At 46.0% G+C, this 18,789-nt stretch overlaps 1 protein-coding gene across 1 annotated transcript in view; it reads left to right on the forward strand.

Moving 5' to 3' along the window:
• LOC139046906 (uncharacterized) overlaps positions 1-18,420 on the forward strand; it is a 29,412-nt gene extending 10,992 nt beyond the window's left edge. Inside the window, exons 2-4 of the mRNA XM_070520834.1 lie at positions 10,676-10,860; positions 14,367-14,563; positions 17,993-18,420. Of these exons, the coding sequence (XP_070376935.1) occupies positions 10,676-10,860; positions 14,367-14,563; positions 17,993-18,311 (701 nt within the window). The 3' untranslated portion in view covers positions 18,312-18,420. The remainder of the gene's footprint in view (positions 1-10,675; positions 10,861-14,366; positions 14,564-17,992) is intronic.
• The last annotated feature ends 369 nt before the right edge of the window (positions 18,421-18,789 follow it).

Genomic DNA, 18,789 nt, shown 5'->3' on the forward strand with positions numbered 1-18,789 from the left:
GTGACTGTTTCATTTCATTAGTACTATGGAGTCTATATTAATTGGATGTGGAAGAGCTTTCCTACTGCGGAAAAAAACTGAACAAAGCGCGTTTATTTCTATTGTTAGATAGGAAGTCAAAATGATTGCAGTCATATTTGTCTTTGGCTTTTGAAACTGTATGTTTAAAGACGGCTCGAAAAAACTTATACTCGGTCCAATTTCTGGGACTCTAGTTATGTATTATTTTTTTACAAGTGGCTTTTCTATTTCTATAATCACGAGCGCATTCTTCATTCCACCAGGAGCTGTATGAGTTACTGTTATTTAGACGAATCTTAAATTCAGACTTGTTGTGAGAACCTTCCAAAGCAGAACAGATAATAGTTTTTGCTCAGTGTACGTGTCAGCATAATATTCATCCGCTTCTTTTACTATATCTTCGAAATTGCTGATGATATTACCGTGCTTGTTTTTCAGTGCATCTATCTTGGCTTGTCCTATGCCAAGTTTTCTTCTCACAGATTCCATGCTGCGTCCATTTTTTACTGCTTCCTTAGTCAGTCGTGCTCACGCTATAATTTCGAATATCCCTTTTACATCTGCGTAATGCGAAGATGTAACGTACAGGTTAGTTTGCCCCTTTCTTCTTCTTTGTACCTTCAGCTATCTTTCCGTCACCTTACCCAATTTCCAGAACACATGGTAGCCAGCCATTGGCCTCGGTGATCATCCACCTCATTTCTTCCTATTTCTCTCTGTTAATAAGCATACACTCGCAGAGCCAGCCCACGTACAGGATGAAATCCCACAGCGTCAACATTAGTTCAAAGTTCAATGTCCACATGCCCCAAAGGGATTATTGTATCCCACGAAATACGAGAACTTCAGAGCATGGTCATGCTTACAAAACAGCATCATCGTTTTTCCAGTGAGGCATACGCAATTCCAATATCGGTTTGTGTGCCTTTCAGAACACGCTATTCAATTCCTCTGCTTTCATTGTTAAGGAGAAAGCTTTAAGTTGCTAATACCCCCGATTGTCTGGCAAACGTGGCCTGCGGTACAGAAAGTCGTGCGAGGTCGCCTCGTGCAGGCACGTGCTCGCGCCACTGCACGCGCATTCTTCGGTCGTCGTGTTCTTCCACAGCTAGTTTCGATGCCACTAATCATGCAAAAAAAGGGAAAGGTAATTAAGATATAGTTAATTCAGGCACTCGAACCACTACCTAGGTGGCCGTCGCAGCCTCGAGCTCATGTGGAAGTCAATCCCACAACCGTTGGTGTTAAGGAGTTAAGGCACATATAAGTAATATGGAGTTCATTAAGGCAGTCGAACCCTCGAACTTTGGTGGGAGTCGAACCTAGGACCTTTTGTGGTAATTAGGGCGAAGTTTATCAGAGCACAATCAATTAGCGTAGCCTCAAGTAAGACATTCGAAACCGCGAGCTTTGGTGGGACAAAAGAAGTAGTAAGTAACAAGGCCTTCTCGCTAAGCACGAGGTAGCGGGATCGAATCCGGCTCACGGCAGCCGCACTTCAATGGGGACGAAATGCGAAACCTCCGTGCACTTAGATTTAGGTGCGCGTTAAAGAACTCCATGTGGTCCTAATTCCCGGCATCGCCCATTTCCCCATTGTGGCGTGCCTCATAATCAGATCGTAGTTTTGGCACGTAAAACCCCATAAGTTAATTTTTAAAGCTTAACAACGCATTTCAATGAGAATGTCACGTAATTTAATTAATGTCTTGAGCGTAGAGGCTTTCGCCTTCACCTTCTTTGGCGTATGCAAATGTGACTAATTTTTTTCCCTTTACGCAGCAACAGCGTCTATTCTAGTGTTTAGATTCGGCTTGTTTGGCTCTGTACATTTAAAAGCTTTAATAGCAGAAACGATGGCACTCGCTATTCTGCTTTATCGCGTCTCTTTCGCCTCTAACTTGAAAACAGTTGTCTCATTACGTAAACGTATGCAGCCAACCTCCGTTTATTCTACACTGTTGCTAGGTGAAAAATTTATTTGAATTATTTGAAAACTCATGGGCCATTCCCTTGTGTGAAGGTGGATGACCAGTGAAGCTGTTTAGCACACGGCACAGAGGTGACATTGAATGCTGAAGGAAGGAAAACTTTATTTGGTCCTGCAAGTAGTGATAATGAACCACTAAGCGGACCGCTCCCACGTCGGCACCGGAGGGCCAAGCCTCACGGCCACGTCGTGAGCCTGCTGGACAGCCCCAGAATTGTTCATCCAGGTGCGGGCTGCGAAGTGCAGCCTCCCACCTGGGCACATCCCTGATCGCAGAGTCTTCGATTCTTTCGCAAAACCAGAGCATGTGTTCGCGCGTGGCTAAAGCACCACAATCTTGGCAGTAAGGCTCTGTATACGTCTCCGGATAAAACATGTTCACTCTCCGTGGGCAAGGATAAGTACCAGTCTGTAGTAAGCGTAATGTAAGTGCCTGAGCCCTGTTTAGTTTAGGATGCGGCAAACTATAAACCCTGCGATTAAGAAGGTAATACCTCATGATTTCATTGTATGTGGAAGGGGAGTCTATGTTCTCGGGGAGTGCAGGGCAGAGCGGAGGGTAAGATCTCGCGCTGCCTCATGAGCGGACTCATTGAGATTTGGAAGGGCTCCCTCGATCCTCCCAAGGTGAGCAGGGAACCAACATAAATAGTGTTGAGAGATCTCACATGTCTGCATTATTTTAAAAGCAACCTTTGCCACCGAGCCCTTCCCGAAGGCCCTAACGGCCGACTTTGAATCGCTATATACAAAAGGCCTGCGCCTGTCAACCAGGGTGCGAACTTATTTATTGTCCTGATCGGTGATCATCGTTACGATAGGTTTGCACACACATTCTCGTATCTCCTCTGTTTTTAAATGCGTCCGTAACGTAAGGCAATGAATGGCTAATACCGCATTAGCAATGCTTCATACCATCGTAAATAAATAAACACTCAGTGCCCTTCCACTCTGTGAAGAAGGTTGACTAGCGAAGCTGTGTATGTGGGCCACTTAATGACGAACTGCACCTCCGCCGCGGGTCGGACCGGCATTGCACTACCTTCGGGATCGGCCCGCGTATGGGGAGTGATTGACGCCTGCGTCACGTCCACCGCGGGTCGGCCCGGCCTTGTACGTCTTCGGGATCGCCCCACGTATGGGCAGTGCTTAACGCCTGCTTAACCTCCGCCGCGTGTCGGCCCGGTATTGCTCTATCTTCGGGATCGGCCCAGGTATGGGGGTTTTGTGTCTACTGGTTCTTCCGTAACCGAGAGTAATGCAACCATGAAATGGCAACCGGCAAAGCACATTGGTTGGATTTGATACTAGCCACAATCTGATAATGGGTGTTGTGCATGTTCGCAACAGCACGCCACACTACACCACGCCATACTGTGCACTGATCTATACGGACGCTGCCATGCTAGAAGAAGAAAACTGGCTGAAGGCGACATGACAGGTAACCAAAGACACCAGGCAGACCGGGCGCACTGCCCAGCTCTTAGAAGCGCCTGAAGGAGGCGCGCCCATACGTCTCAGCAAATCTCGATTCCTGCTCCGTGATGTCGACGCCGGAGGTCACATATTGGGCCGCCTCTGAGCAAACAGCCGACTTCACGGAGCGTTCGCTTGCCAAGGCAGCTGCGTGACGTAATGTTCTTCCTTAACATTTTTCCCTCCTCCATGAAGACTAAGCAGAGTCACAGACGCTTCCGGCGCCACACCATACCGCACGTCGGCGAGCGCAGCAGATCCGCAGCAAATTGCACTTCCCAGAATTGATCTGTACGGAACCCTGTATGTCATTAAAACGTCGTCCTAATGGAAATTACAAATAAAACTTCAGCGCACTAGATGCTATAGCTTGAGTGATATTGTGACCAAAGATTAGAAAGAACGCGGAAGCAATATTTTTTTGTAACTTGTTTGAGTGTAGCTAGGGTATGCAATATGGTCCTGTAGAAAGGGTAGGAGGATCTTGTTTGTCCTCGACGAGGATGCGCGAGCCGTTTCGGGGGTTGAACTGATGATTATGATAGCACAAAGAAAGTCAACGAGCGGACTCTCCCAAAGAACACAGATGTCGAAATGACTGTAGCGCACCAAGCGGAAAGGATCAACACTTTTCGGTTCTGGGCGCGCGCGTTTTGAACGCCGCGTAGTACACGCCACGGCGGCTCCGCTGATCGGCGCGGCATTTTTTTATGCGAAGCATATTACGAGAGCTCAACCCAGCTCCTCAGGCGCGGCGGTGTCGCCTTGAAACCACGTGACACCGTGACGTCACGACAGAGGAGAAGTGGCTTTGGCTCAACTCATGCAAGATGGGCTGGGTGGGAATCGAACCAGGGTCTCCGGAGTGTGAGACGGAGACGCTACCACTGAGCCACGAGTACGATGCTTCAAAGCGGTACAAAAGCGCCTCTAGTGAATGCGGTGTTGCCTTAGAAACGAGCTGTTTCTAAGGCTCAGGCGTGCGTCGCTTGCTCAGGCACACATTTCGTTGCCGCGCCGAACGCTGCGTTGCTCGACGCTCACCGCGTCCAATGCGGGGCGTCCAAGGCGAAGCAGAGTAACGCATGAGTTGTTTCTTCGTCTAGCCGAACCAAATATAGCCAAGCAACAGCAGTTCACCAAGCTAAACAGTGGTTCAACAACTAAAATAAAGGCTAGTATGCTTCGCATCCTGGGCTTAACCTTACCTAAGCCACAGCCATTTTTTTTTCGCTTCTACTGCTGAACCACGTGCGGCCTTGGCGCGGAATCGCTTCGTTTAGTAAAAATGATTGCGAACGATCTTTACAAGCCTCCACTGAATCTGTCACGTGAAATTTCACAAAGTAACCGCAAGGCGTTTTCTGAAATGAAATGTTTATTTTGCTCTGTATAAATGCTCGTTCCGGGCTTGTGCATTCATCTAAAGTTGTGGCACAAGGTGAGCAGCAGTCGTTGCCGTACGAAGCTGCATCGGATGCCACTAGCTGAAAAAAAAGTAAATTACAAACAAGCATGTATCGTTTTGGTATGTTGCTCAAACTGGAATATTGCGTGCAGTGGCGAAACATGCGTAAGTGGGGAATGAGTGGCATTAGAGATAAATTCACTTTTACATACATTTCGTAGCATATAGACTCCTCCCAAACAATGCCATAAATATAACGGAAACATCCAATTTTCAAGCATCCCTCCCTTCGCGGGAATTATTTCCTGCACTTCAAGAGAACACATGCACGGGTGACTGCGCCTTTCCAAAACAACTTGGCCTAAGTCAACGCGATGGTACGCCAAGTACACAGAGGTGGCTACAACACAGACTCTCAGCCAGTCCATGTTACACGCTCGCAGAATGCCTTCTAGTCGCACTGAAGATAAATTAGTGGGTGCAAAGCCTGTTTTCAGTCGCTCAGAAAACGGAGATGTCAAGTTCTTGAGCTCCTCGGCGTTATCTTTTACGCGTCCTGCTGGCGCAAGCAACACACTCCCGTGTTATCACTCTCGGCAAGTCGGTCGTCGCGTTTTCGACAAGCGTGAGCACCGAAATACGGTATATGTTGTTGCAGGGCCATAAAAAGCGTCACAAACTTGTCCCACTAAAATCCAGTGCATGCAAAACTCACACTAGACGGCTTGCTTTTTTGCTAAGAGCTTCCCAAAGTACCCCAAAAAGTTACGGAATTAATTACAATAATTTTCGAAGTCAGCGAATGCGTCACGAACTTGTCCCAGTAAAAATTGGAGGACGCTTAAGCTTCGCCTTCAAGAGTGGGACGCGACAGCGTTCCCGTCGACCCGCCAAGGGGTATAAGACAATGCGCTACGGCACATGCGCCCCGCATCGGACTTAGCGCCCACCTATCACGCGGTGAGCGTCGAGCAACGAAGCGTTCGGCGCGGCAACGAAACGTGCGCCTGAGCGAACGAAACGAACCAAAGAACTCGGTGTCTCGGAGGGGAAACGATCTACGCCAGCCAAACGTCGTGATCGGCACGGGCAGAGAGATAGATAGTAATCTAAACTGGGAGCACGGCGAAGCGTCGTCAGGGGAGAGGGAGTCCCGCGACGCGCCTGGCAGCGGTCCCAATGCGCGCGCGGCGCGCCTCCTGTCGGGGCAGCGCCATACATTGAGAGGAGGGGGTCTTCTGTGTTTGCCGCAAGATGGCTCTGCGTGTGCGGAAAGCGCAGAAGAAATGCAGCGGAAACGCACTTCGCAACTCGTGTAATTGTGACTTCTGTACGTTACATGTTCATAATTACCGATATACACCGCAGTATAACTTTCCACGGCTCGTTTCGAAGGCAACACCGCATTCACTAGAGGCGCGTTTGCACCGCTTGGAAGCATCGAACTCGTGGCTGAGTGGTAGCGTCTCCGTCTCACACTCCGGAGACCCGGGTTCGATTCCCACCGGGCCAATCTTGGAAGTTGCTTTTTATTTATGAAGCGCCTGCCGTGATTTATCGCTCACGGTCAACGCCGCCGACGCCGACACCCGACACCGACGCCGACGACACCGGCTTTTCTGCGACACGAGCTCCTTAACGCTATCGCGTTAAAACTCAGCGCACTCGAAACTGCGGCACACAGTCGAGCTGCTTTTCGCTAACTGAATCACTACGTAAAGAACCCCCAAAATAACCAAATCAGTTATAATAATGTCCGGGGTCAGAGAAAGCGCCAAAACTTGTCTGGCTAAGATTCTGTACATGCGAAACTGCGTCACACGTCCTAGGCGCTTTTCCTCTCAAAGCCAGGTGCGGTGAGCGAGCCCAAAAACTACCGATATAAATTATATTAATGTTTGGGCTCAGAGAAAGCGTCGCAAACATCTCCCAGTGCGAGTACTTTACTCGAATTAGTAGGCCTAGACGACGGAGCTGTTTTTCGATAACTGCATCACTATATAGGTTCAGTTTTGTGCAGTAAGGCTAAATGTGCTTGAAGTGCGTCGCAGACTGTCAAACAAAATTCTTCACCTTGCTGTAGTCCAGTAGTGCAGCGGTGCCGTGTCGAAATGCAGACGGAACGCAAGAGAACGCCGGGAGCCCGACAAACGGGCTACATCCAAAAGGGACGGGTCGCCGAGCAGGCGAGATTCACATGCGCAGCCGGCCTCGCTCGCTTTGGTGGCATGTCTGGCAAATGACACATGCATATGGCCCGTCTGGCGTGCCGCTAGCTTGTTGCTAGGTGACGCAAGGTGAAGTCTAAGTTCATTTACACGCAAATCTTTTCAGTTTTATCGGGAAAGAATAAAAAAAGAAAACGTTATCTATAAGTTCATTTCACATTCCTTTTTTTTTCCGATGTTCGCGTCACCTAACGGATAGGATTGACACTAGGCGTGACGTGTTTCATGCTGCCAGTTTTCGCTGAGTATCCCCTCTTGTTGACTTTCTTTTTCTATGACGATAGTTTCCTCTTGGCTGCTCTAGGTACTGTATAGGTCAGCATAAAAGTCATCCGCTTCTTTTACGACATCTTAGAAATTGCTGATGCTATTATTACTCTGGGTGCTTTTCAGTGCATCCATCTTGGCTTGTCTTACGCCAAGTTTCCTTCTCACTGATTTCATGATGCGTCAATTTTTTACTGTTTCCTCAGTCTATCTCACGTTATAATTTCGAATATCCCTTTTACATAGCTTTAAGCAATCAGCGGCCACTGAGCCAGCTGTGGAAGGAGACGACGAGGACGAACGCGTGAGTCTCGGCACAAGCGCGTTTGCGCCGAGCTGCCAACGAGCTAGTTCGCGGGTTGTTCCTGGAATACATAAATGCCGTAACCATATACAGCTTGGCTGTAATATGTCAAACGATTTCGCTATTACTTGGCAGCAGGTGAGCCTCCAGCATCAGTAGCACGATTCCCGCAACTTCAACAGCAGACATCTACACTGCACCGTGATGAAAAATTGTGCATATTATGTGATAATTCTTAAACTTCGAGCGATGGCAGTAGAAAAACAGTTAAAACTGAATATTGATTGCAATTATCTCTAACACAAAAGACATGTTTGCATGCCGTCCTTGATTTGTTGTGAGTGTCTAACGGTCTTCATGGGCCGATCCCGAATATGGTACAGTCTAAGACAGCGGTACAAGCGGCACAGTGGTACCGTACCATTTTGAGGGGGTACTAGTGGCATCGGTGGTACCGGTAGTACCAGTGCAAAGGGAAGTCTTGTTCTCCTGTTATGGCTAGCGTTTTCAGACGCCGCGCCTCTGTCTGCAGACGTTACATAAAGTTCCGAACTGGGCCTTGATCAAGTGGCGATCAAGGTACCATTTGGCCCCTGCGTACGGGTAAGGCAAGGTGTTAAGGGGAGCGCCTCGCATACCACACAATGCAACGTAGTCCCACACACAAAAAAAGAAACGAAAAATATACCTACCAAGGCATATGCTAAACGAATTCTTACATATCAACTGTGGTTGGTTCTCTATTGATCTATAATTGAATCACGAATATGTATGTCTTCCTTTTATTCTTGTTGATTACACTTTTCTTTTGTATTCTGCTATTTATGGTTTTGTATTATTTAAGCGTGAGAAGCTTTCTTAAGATTCCTTATTCGTCTGTCCTTTATGCGCGTACAAGGTGATTTTTTAGTTGGAAAGTAATTTTAAAAATGAACAATCCTTCCCCTACCGGAAAATGGGGGTAAGCGAAGCTTGTCCTGCGTGCACCAGACCTTCGTCATGGTTAAGTAACCCACAGGTTACGGTGCCGGATTGCTTCGGCCTCCCCTGTCTCAGCTTGGGATCTTCTCATTGCTGTCAGATTACCTGTGCTCGGGTGGATCTAACGCGTGGATCAGCGCGCCTACGGCGAGCCCTTTCACGGGCGAGTTCTCGCCGCCGCTCGTCTAAGGCTTTTCGTTCCTCGAGGGAACGCACAACGCGTGGCAGTCCCATCCATTTTGCGAGACTGAAGGAAAATGAAGTTGGAGGCAGCGCGCGCGGAACCCTGTCCTGCCCTTTCCCTCCCCGGCGGAAGCAAAACGGTTCTGATTGGTTGCGCGTGTGGCGTGAGCGCGCGCCTATGCAGCTGGAATCCTTGCTACTGATTCACGCTCCGGCGTCGGCACAGCTGCTCTGCTCCTTGAACAACTGCTTTTTTTGCGTGACCATGACAACGCCACTTGTGAGCCAATACAAGCTTCTCTTGAGAATTCGCATGGAGCAAATAGCGGAAACCGACCTGTTAGGGGCATTAGCGAAAGAGGAGGACATCACTCGCATAGCATAACTTTATGCACAGATGGGTAATTAGGAAGTGTTAATATTTTAATGGCTCATCTTAAGGCACACATTGAAACTGCAAAATTGGAGTCGAAGATTAGAGAATTACCGCCTGATTACAAGAAAGCATAATAGAAGCTCCAGTTTCGAGATATCTATCCGCAAAATCTGCTGTAAAACACATCAACATCTGAAGAAGGCTGTTCCAAAAGACTAAATGGACGCTTTTCAGCAACTGCTAACCCAAACTCATCATAAAGTACGCTTACAGGACGGATGAATGGAAAGATGCTGCTAGTTTTAAGATTTCTGTTGAACAGATGTTACTGCATTATTGTTCGGCTTTATGTCAGAACTGAGAAATCCGTCCTAGAGTGAACAAATAAAAATTTCGCGACTCTTTACTTATCTATGTGAACATCGGCATTGAGGTAACTTCTTGCTCTAAGAAATCAACCAACGAATAAAAATTTCGCGACTCCCTACTTATCTATGTGAACATCGGCATTGAGGTAACTTCTTGCTCTAAGAAATCGACGTTAAACGGCGGAACAACGATTTCACTCCCATGCGATTAAAAAAAAATTGACGATTGTTTGAGCAAGAAAACCACAGCAGCTGACGTGTTACACATCTGCATATCCCTACTGTGTTCACTGTGCTTGCACTGTGTAGAGCACACACTAACGGTGATAAGATGGACACCAACTAGGAAGGAAAACAAAGTGACACAAACAATTGCAAACTAAGAACTGGTGGTTCGTAGTTGGTAGTAATTGTGCTTCTTCATGCCAATTTGTGCCTTCCTTCCTAGTCAGTGTCCCTCTTGTTCCCGTTAGTGTGTGCTATACATAGTGCATGTACATTGAACGTATACTGAGTAGCCCGATTTATTGCTTTTTGTGTGTCTCGATATTGTCATTGCTTTAGTTTGTTTTGAGTGTTGTACCAAGCGTGCGAGCATAAAGACCCTCTAGATTGTTCGTAGGTGCCTCAAGAAACACAATGATTAATCATTGTCTTATGAATGATATATGTATAGAGATACAGGAGGATACATAAAGGAACCACGGGAAGTGACGGCCTGGCACTTTCCACCAGAATGGGCACAGGGGATGCTTTCCTTTTTAAAAGGAGGGCATAGTGGTTTAGAAAGAGAGGCGGAAAGGAGGGATAAGGTAGGAAAAATAGAGGCCATGCCTTCAACAACAAGAAATGAGACTGACACAGATGCAGTGTGACGTGTTGAACAACATTCCAATAAACAATCCATCATTCATTCATAATGGAATAGTTGACGATTTCCTGCTTTTTTGGAATTAGCCCATATTTGACGTCTCACATTCTGAGAGGATAGCTTTTTATGCATAGCCTGTGCGGACGCCACTCACATCACCATAGTGTTATTTCAACTGAACTTTACTACTTTAAATTTACAGAGGTCGACGAGCCATCAGAGGAAACAGAAGAGCCCAGGATGGATGAGGAAGAAACGGAAGAAGATGGAATCGAAGAAGATGAAGTGGAAGATGATGGAACAGACGAAGAGAAAAAGGAGGAGAGTACGGGAAAAAAGGCTCACGGGAGAGCTCGGGGCCGACTAACCGTTCGACGTGGTGAGACGGTGCGTGTCGGCTAGGCTGCCTCGGTGCCATCTGATCGGGTCACACTTGCCATCAGGATTTTACGAACTAAACAGCCTATCAAGTGAAATGAAACAATGCCTGGTTTATGTGCAGTGTGGCCAAACTCTACACGACCTCATTAGATGCAAAAGCTAGTGATGCAACTTGTAGCACGTCTTCCGCGAGACTTCTTCAGCGTGAATGAAGTCATGTAAGGCATAATTTATTTTTGCGTAGGTTCAAGCAATCCAAAATCAATACATTGAGGACGGGAGTATAAAAAGAAACAGTGCAAATAGAGACATGTGCAGCTTTGTCAAAGACACGTACACGGCTTTGTAAAAGGCGATGTTGGCCATACTTGATGTGTTAGTTTTATGACGTTAATAGGCTTTCGGCGCGTAATGTTGACAGTGGTGGCACGTATACTTCAAAAATAAGTCGCTGATAAAAATGTGAGTGTTGACTCGTTGTCACATCACGAATTGCATTCACTCAGCATTGAGTCAATGCAAGTCTCGGGATACGCCGGTGCGTGCAAGGACTCACTTCTTCGAGGACTGAAAAATAGACGCACACGTTACTAAAACTGCAATATCAGCATAAACGTGACAAAACAGAAAGAAACAAGGCATTAACACCTGCAAAAGTGTGTTGTCGCACTTGAGCAGGAGGCGCACATTTTTTTCAAATGTGGCCGGCACACCCTTGACGAAAGGTTGTGGCGGTTTTTTCTTCGGGTGCACCGAGTGTCCATTTATGGGATTATACAGTATGGATCGCCGCCCCGACCTGGGCATTTGCATTCTAGATGAGATTAAATGTCAGAAAAAGCGCAATTTGAGCAAGCTATGTACGGTAGAGCAGATGACTCAATAGAACGGGTGCCAATGGAAGTACAACTTGGTTGATGGCAGCGTAGGGTTTAAGTGGAGGGGCAGAATTGTGAAATTGCAGGCATAGGATGGAAAAGAGTCAGCTGATGCAAGGCAAGGATGATTAGAGATCGCCTTCGACTTGCAAGCGGATGTAACGGGCTGATGCAGCTGATGCTGCTATTTTGGCTGATTGAGGTGTCACCGAAAAACTTAGAGACAGAAAGAGAGGGAGAGAGCTTTTAGTAGAAAAACTTGTGTAGGTGCATCGCTTCCTACACGCCACTTCTACAAGAAAACCGTCAATAAGGTAACAACAACAACAACAACAACAACAACAACAACAACAACAACAACAACAACAACAACTATATGTGCTGAACTTGCGATCTTCTCGCTACTGCTAGCTAGGAAGGCACATATTTACTACAGAAGCTGTAGTGCTGGAGGTTAATATCAGAAAATTATTTTTGATAAGTAGTTCAACCACTACATTGAGAGATGACGAGAGAGAAAGCCCATTTTCTCAAGGGAGAAAAACAAGAAATTCAAATATTCGCACATTTTCGATAATCAACGCAAGGACCCATCAAATGTAGCAACATTGGTCGAGCTTCTCCCTGCTCAATGCGGACATCGTATTGGGCCGGTCGTTTAGAGAAGACACACATTCAAGAAATAATTGCTAAAGCCACTACAGAGCACCGATATCGTCGGAGGTGGGATATACAGTTTAGGTGTACCAGCATGCGAGAAAGAGAGAGTGGTATTCTGTAATGGATGTTGGAAATACTTGAAGGCTTATGTGTTGATCATGCTACTGCCGATGAAAAAGGGTAACACGTGGGCTGGTACAGAAAGACCGTGCTCTGGTGACCACACAGTGGCAGTAAACTAGAGAGTTTGGTCGAGCACAGTGCTGCGGTGGAAGGCTAAGACCACCAACAACGCACGCGAAGCACTTCCGGTGTTACTCCCACACCGGAACTCCGTAGCGAAACCTTCGTGATCTAACCTGGTCTAAAGCAGATTTTAGATCAATTCTCGAAGCCGATAAGTGCGCGTAAATATAAATAACATGGTCTAGATCGCTAAACTGGTTGCACGCATTAACCCGTGGTGATCGCATCGATTGTTGTTTGAACAAGTAGCATGTGTAGTTATTTTGTATAAGCGATACTCTATCAAGTACGAGCATGCGTTTAGGGTGCAAGCGAGACGTACGTCCTCCTAACACCGCAACACATATCAATGACATCTTAAAAAGTTGGTTTTATACTATCGACTACTATGCTATAAATATGAAAATAATTTTTTGTTTATTACTCTATTTAAATGCTAAAGGCAACATCTTTATATACGTGGATAAAGTTACGATATACCATGTGTCCCAGCTAACGCTAATGAATCTGTTCAACACATGAAAAATATTTAAAAAGTGCAGTGGAATTTGCAATTAAAAGACCTACGATGTTCGGTCTTTAGAGGTACGTTGACAGAACACCTTACGTATTAAAATCGTGTATAGCACTGTGTGTTCTAAATATAATTGCGATATAAATTATGACACTCCAGACTCGCGGCGACAACACATCGCCGCGAGCCACATGCTGTATCTGCGAGTGAAAGCACGCGAGGGGAGCCGTCAACCACGGCTCAGTCAGACGCGCGCGAGGAAGGAAGGCGGAGAGGGAACGTGCCGTCTTCCGTCGCGCCAGAGGCCGTGGGGAGATGGGCGGGAGGAAGGAGGGGGGGGGGCGACGTTGTGCTCCAGCAGGAGAAGGAGATTCTTGATAATGGGAAGGAAAGGTTGGGGTAAAGCTTTCCTTCCCATTACCAAGAATCTACTTCTCCTGCTGGAGCACAACAGGAGCTGCGTATTTCGCGACCGTGGGCAAGGGGAACTGATGATCGTGACTCAACCTCGCGCGCGAAAGGGAGGAAAGTGGGGAGGAGGCGCGAGAGGGAGGAGGTGGGGCAGCTTATTCTCTGCCACGAACTGCGAACTTTGCGCGGGCGCACGGTCGCGCGCGCCATATCTTGAAAGCGATTTGCGGACGTCTCATACCTTTGTGCGTGCTGTGTTCTCGCCGCTCAGTTTGCGTTGAAATGATAGACAGCACGATAGAGAGCACACTAATAATCTCTTCGAACCACAGAGCATCCTAAAAGGTTACTCGAGGAAACTCTGGCACTAGTGTTTAGGATAGCTAGAGGTGTGGCTGTTGAGCCACCATGGCAATGATGAAGAATGCATGAAATGCACTTCGTCCGTCTAACTTCAAATGGCTTTGTGACATTGCAAATTGATGTTTCAACAGAATATTACGTTACAAATGAAACAATTTGAGTAATTACGAGTGTGTGCGGAGACTAATTGCATTTGCTACGTTTAGCAAACTATGACTGCTCGGAAATTTAGAAAGAGAAAGCGTAATAAATAATGGCACAAGAACGGTTGAAGCGACAAGAACGACGAGTGGACAAATGCATGCACTAACCACAATTTCCATGGTAGCTGAACTTTCGCAGCGCCAGAGTCTTCTATTGCATTTTTTTTCTAGCAACATTATATAGCTTGAACCACGCGCACGAGCAGTAACAGATGTAATGCGGCGCGGCCGGCGCAGATATTGCGTGCGGAGCGTCACGTGATCCACGAGTTCGAGGTTCACATCCAGCTGGGTCGACAGTTCGAGCAAAACCTGACCAGCATGCGAGAGCTGATCACCACCGAGATGGAGAAGAGCCACACCCGACGCGAGATGCTCGACTTCCAAAAGAAGATCGCCAAGATTGACAAAATTCTCACTGAAGTGAAAACCAGGTACTATTGTTGTTTATTAACTGCAGCAGTAGAGGAAGTCTGGCTACTGAAAAAAGTCGGCTATCTCGAAACTAGGTGACAAAAGAAGCAAGACTAAAGAAGAGAATAGTGCCGATAAATATTTGAAAATTGTTCACAAGAAATTTACATTACCTACTAAGAGCATGACATAAATGTTGCAAATATTTTCATATCGTGCGTAATGGAGAGTAAGCGCGCGACCAATATTTAGGGGCTACTCATGGTGAAAATTGGATATCACAGCAAAGCACACGAGAAGTCGAACAGTTAAATGCAACAAAATTAGATAACGAAGAATGATCACATGCAGCCAAGCACTAGTGTGGTCTTTTCCTTTCCCTATCTCTCTTTTTGATGTGATCGTTGTAGTGTAAGCAACGCCGTTCCACGCAACCAAAATCAATGCAAGGCTTTCGATTGCGTGCTATACATTCTAAAACCGAGCGTTAATTTCCAGCAGAGGCTATGGCTTGAACGGTTGTAGCGGTAAGCATTTGCACGCGACGTGCTGCTCCGTTTCAAGGCACGTACAGCTCGCTACTGAGCTACCAAACGAATTGAATGCCTTCCGTATCAAGAAATATGGGAGAGAATGTGTTTGCAGCTGTACGTGAAGGGTGCATGGCCGCGTAGATTTCGACCATTGTCGCAGTTGTGGCTGCGGATGGGCCATCCGAATCCGCGTTTGCAGCGCCCAGTGAGACTAAAGACTTAAAGGGGGATGGTAGGCAATATTTCTGAGAAAAATAAAGCACTCTTCTTCTTCAAAGGAGCTTGAAATTTGCAAAAGGTTATGTTGCTTGAGCAATTGAGGAACAGGCTTCGCAATAGATTTTAGCTTTTCAGGGTTGTGAATATTCGCCGGAAATGGCATTGCTCACCATAGGCGGAGGCGCGCTTGTTTGTAGATCAGTGATTGCGTTTATTGCCGTTCAAATGAACAAACGTTTTCAATACGAACAATGTTTTCATTTACGTGTGCTACACTCACAAGACACTGGTGCGTCGTTTTTCAACAAACATGAAAAAAAAATGTGCATATTCTCCGTCAATAACATGGTCAGCCAGCGCACATGAGGGCGACACCCATGAAGACCACTGGAGTCTCACTCCATTGGTCAAACGCAAACAACGAAACGAAAAAAAAGAAGCTTGAAGTAATTACCAGGAAGAATATTAAATTATATGTCGGACAAGAAATTCAGGAAATTATGTCCATGAAGCAATTTACGATATATGGTTCACACCGAAGACAAAAGCCTAGCTTAGGAAAATCACTGTTCACAAATTGAACAGCATCTCCAGAACAAAGAAACTTTTGGCTGCCAAATTTTCCTAAATAATTGTAATTTGTTTATTGCATCTACGGAGCTAAAAATCATGTTACTTACAGAACGTTCTTATGAACATAAATTCACTTGGCACATTGTTGTCATATTGGGATGTAAGTGCTGAAAAATTTATCTTGAAAAACATTCGAAAGTGAATACTCTAACCCTCTAATTCCGTCAAAAAGCCCCATACTGAAAAAAAAATATCTCACAGAATTTTCCACGCACTCCTTGCATTATGTTTTGTTTAAATGTTCCTTAACCAAAGTACAAAGACAGAAATACATATAAAGGCTTGCAATTTCAAATCGTCAAAATATTGCGGCAAACAGTGGCGATGACAAAGACGTTGTAATGGGGCTGGGTCAGAGTCTCTCCTGTCGGACTGAAAGGCCTGCTAAAGCCGGTGTGCCTTGTGCAGTCGTGACGAGTGAAGTGCAAGCAGTTTACTGCTGAGTAAATACCCCCCGTAACAATATGTTTAAATAACTCTTATCAATAAAGAGAAATGCCGTTACTAAACAAATAAATATTTTGAGAAATTTACTACGAGAGGAAGCTGAGCAAATCACAAAAATATGTCGATGCCCAGTATGTCTCTACCATCCACCCTGAAGGATTAAAAAAGTGATGCATTCATTAATGATCTAGAAAGCCCCATCAGTGGTGAATTATGATGCACTGCTGATATAATATATCAGCAGTGCATCATAATCCGCCACTGAAGGGGCTCTCTAGATGATTATGGGCTAACGTTATGTGCTAAGGTTACACATTTTTTCTCTTAAGATGGGGGAAATTCCGCTGAAAAAGACTCAATCGGATGGACTCAAGGCATCGTTCTCCCTCGCCGATTTTTTCCTTGCAAATCGAAGGAATCGTAGGTCCCTCGGCCTAGGGTATATCCAACCACAAAAATTTGCGGAACACGAGATCTCAGAAAAAGCTGAATATCTGCGCAGCCTCACAACGCAACCTAGTATTCGCATTTACAGCCTCTACCAGCGCGTGTGAACAGCATTGTGATGTTCACATTTACTGACTACTGTCACTGGCTGCTCTGAAATTGAACGTTTTCTGAGATCCCGTGGCCCGTAAACGTTTATGGTTGACTGTACAAATTGTGTCCAGTGCTTTGTAAAACACATTATTCGGCGGGAAGCTACTACGTTTCTATTTAGTATCCCGAAATGAGTTCCTGCAAGCAGAGAAAACAATGACACTAGCTTACTGCCACATCTCTTTCAATTTATTAGAAACATCCTGCTGACATGAGAATACAGCGAACTATTCTTTTTCATGGTCTGTGTGCTCTGTACCAGAATTGTTATATCTGATCTGGTTTCTTGACTATATGGCCATAGCATAACTTAACCCATCCGGACATAATCAGAACAAGCGCCGAGCACTATACAAGGCACATTCCACCCCTCGTGTGGGTTCGAACCGCAAAGATGAAAAAGCTTTTAAGGAAGCCAAAAAGTGAGAAACAGCTTTCCTACTCGGCACTGATAAAAGTGGCGATAAATGCCCTGCAAACATCTCTCATCGACACTGCAATTAGAATAGCAATCTTACTGTTACTGACTTTCATTTCACGTATGAACCACTCATTGTTGTGGCGACTGCCTTTAGGTCTTAGTACAAGCGGTAGTGTAAAAGTTGATAAAGTAGCTTAGACATATTGACAACGCCCAGACGCGAAGCAACCACAACTGAAAAGAACCGATGTGATGTGCATTCACATATGCCCGACGTTTACATGGACGGGAAAAAATAGGCCAGCCGGGATGGCCTCAAAGTGGTTTCTTCGGCTCTCAAAAAAATGTCTGAGCTATGCAGGCTTGTGAAGGTTTCAGCCTTTTGCCGAAATGTGCGTGCTGTAAAACTCAAGATCACCTTATACTGCCTTACGCTGTGGTTGTGGCTCGTAAAAACACCTTGCCTCTCGGGAAAGCACAATTTTATACGCACAGGGAAAGACTGGTCCTTACCCTATCAGCTGTAAACAGCGCTCCACAACAATTTGCAGTAAACAACGCTAATGACGAGTTTCTCTTTTTTTTCTCTGTGAAAGAACGGACGAGTCGGAAAAGCGGTTCCGGAAGCTCCTGAAGCGAATCCTGTCCGGTGACATCCGTTCCGAGCGAAGGTGTCACAGCCTGCTTCACGGCCTGTCGACAGGATATCGCACGTCACTGCACGGCCTGGCCAGCAAGTCGGCCAGTTCTCTACGTAGCATCGTGCGCGGGATGTCCGGTGCACTGGCCCGCCTGGGCGTGGGTATCCTCGACGTCTTCAAGCTCAAGTTCGAGCCGTTCAAGCTAGCCATCGACACCATTACAAATCGAAGGCGGCTCCGGAGACCCTTCGGCAGTGTTGTATTTGGTCACTGAAGAAGAGAGTAAAGGTCGAAAGCGAGAATAATAAAATAAGCACAGTACACTTCTTCGCACTGGGCACGTGTGAACGTGCATAAATAAATAAAATACGCATTTGCAAGTGCGCCCGTGCTGTTTATGTGTACTCTGCCTCTGTCCCCGCCTTTATTTGCGGTCAGTATGATATGCAGTAAACACCAACTAGGCCAAAGTGAAATTATTCTAGTACGCGTTTATATTTCTGCACTTCCCGCGGAAGCACCCCGCTCATGTCCATAAATCGAACCTGGCATACTACTACTCAGATGCTGAGCTCGCGTAATAAAAGAACAAGAATGTAAGAACAAAAAATAGAAGCGCAGGTTTATCTCTTCGTTGTTGAGAAAATAAATGAAACAAAAAAAGAACAATTGAAAATAGGCGTAGTCATAAATTTTATGAGTTTCAACAAATACACATTACAGTGATCATCCAGAGAACAGACTTGTCCTGA

Source organism: Dermacentor albipictus, chromosome 6, assembly GCF_038994185.2.
Source record: "Dermacentor albipictus isolate Rhodes 1998 colony chromosome 6, USDA_Dalb.pri_finalv2, whole genome shotgun sequence".
Classification (NCBI taxonomy): domain Eukaryota; kingdom Metazoa; phylum Arthropoda; class Arachnida; order Ixodida; family Ixodidae; genus Dermacentor; species Dermacentor albipictus.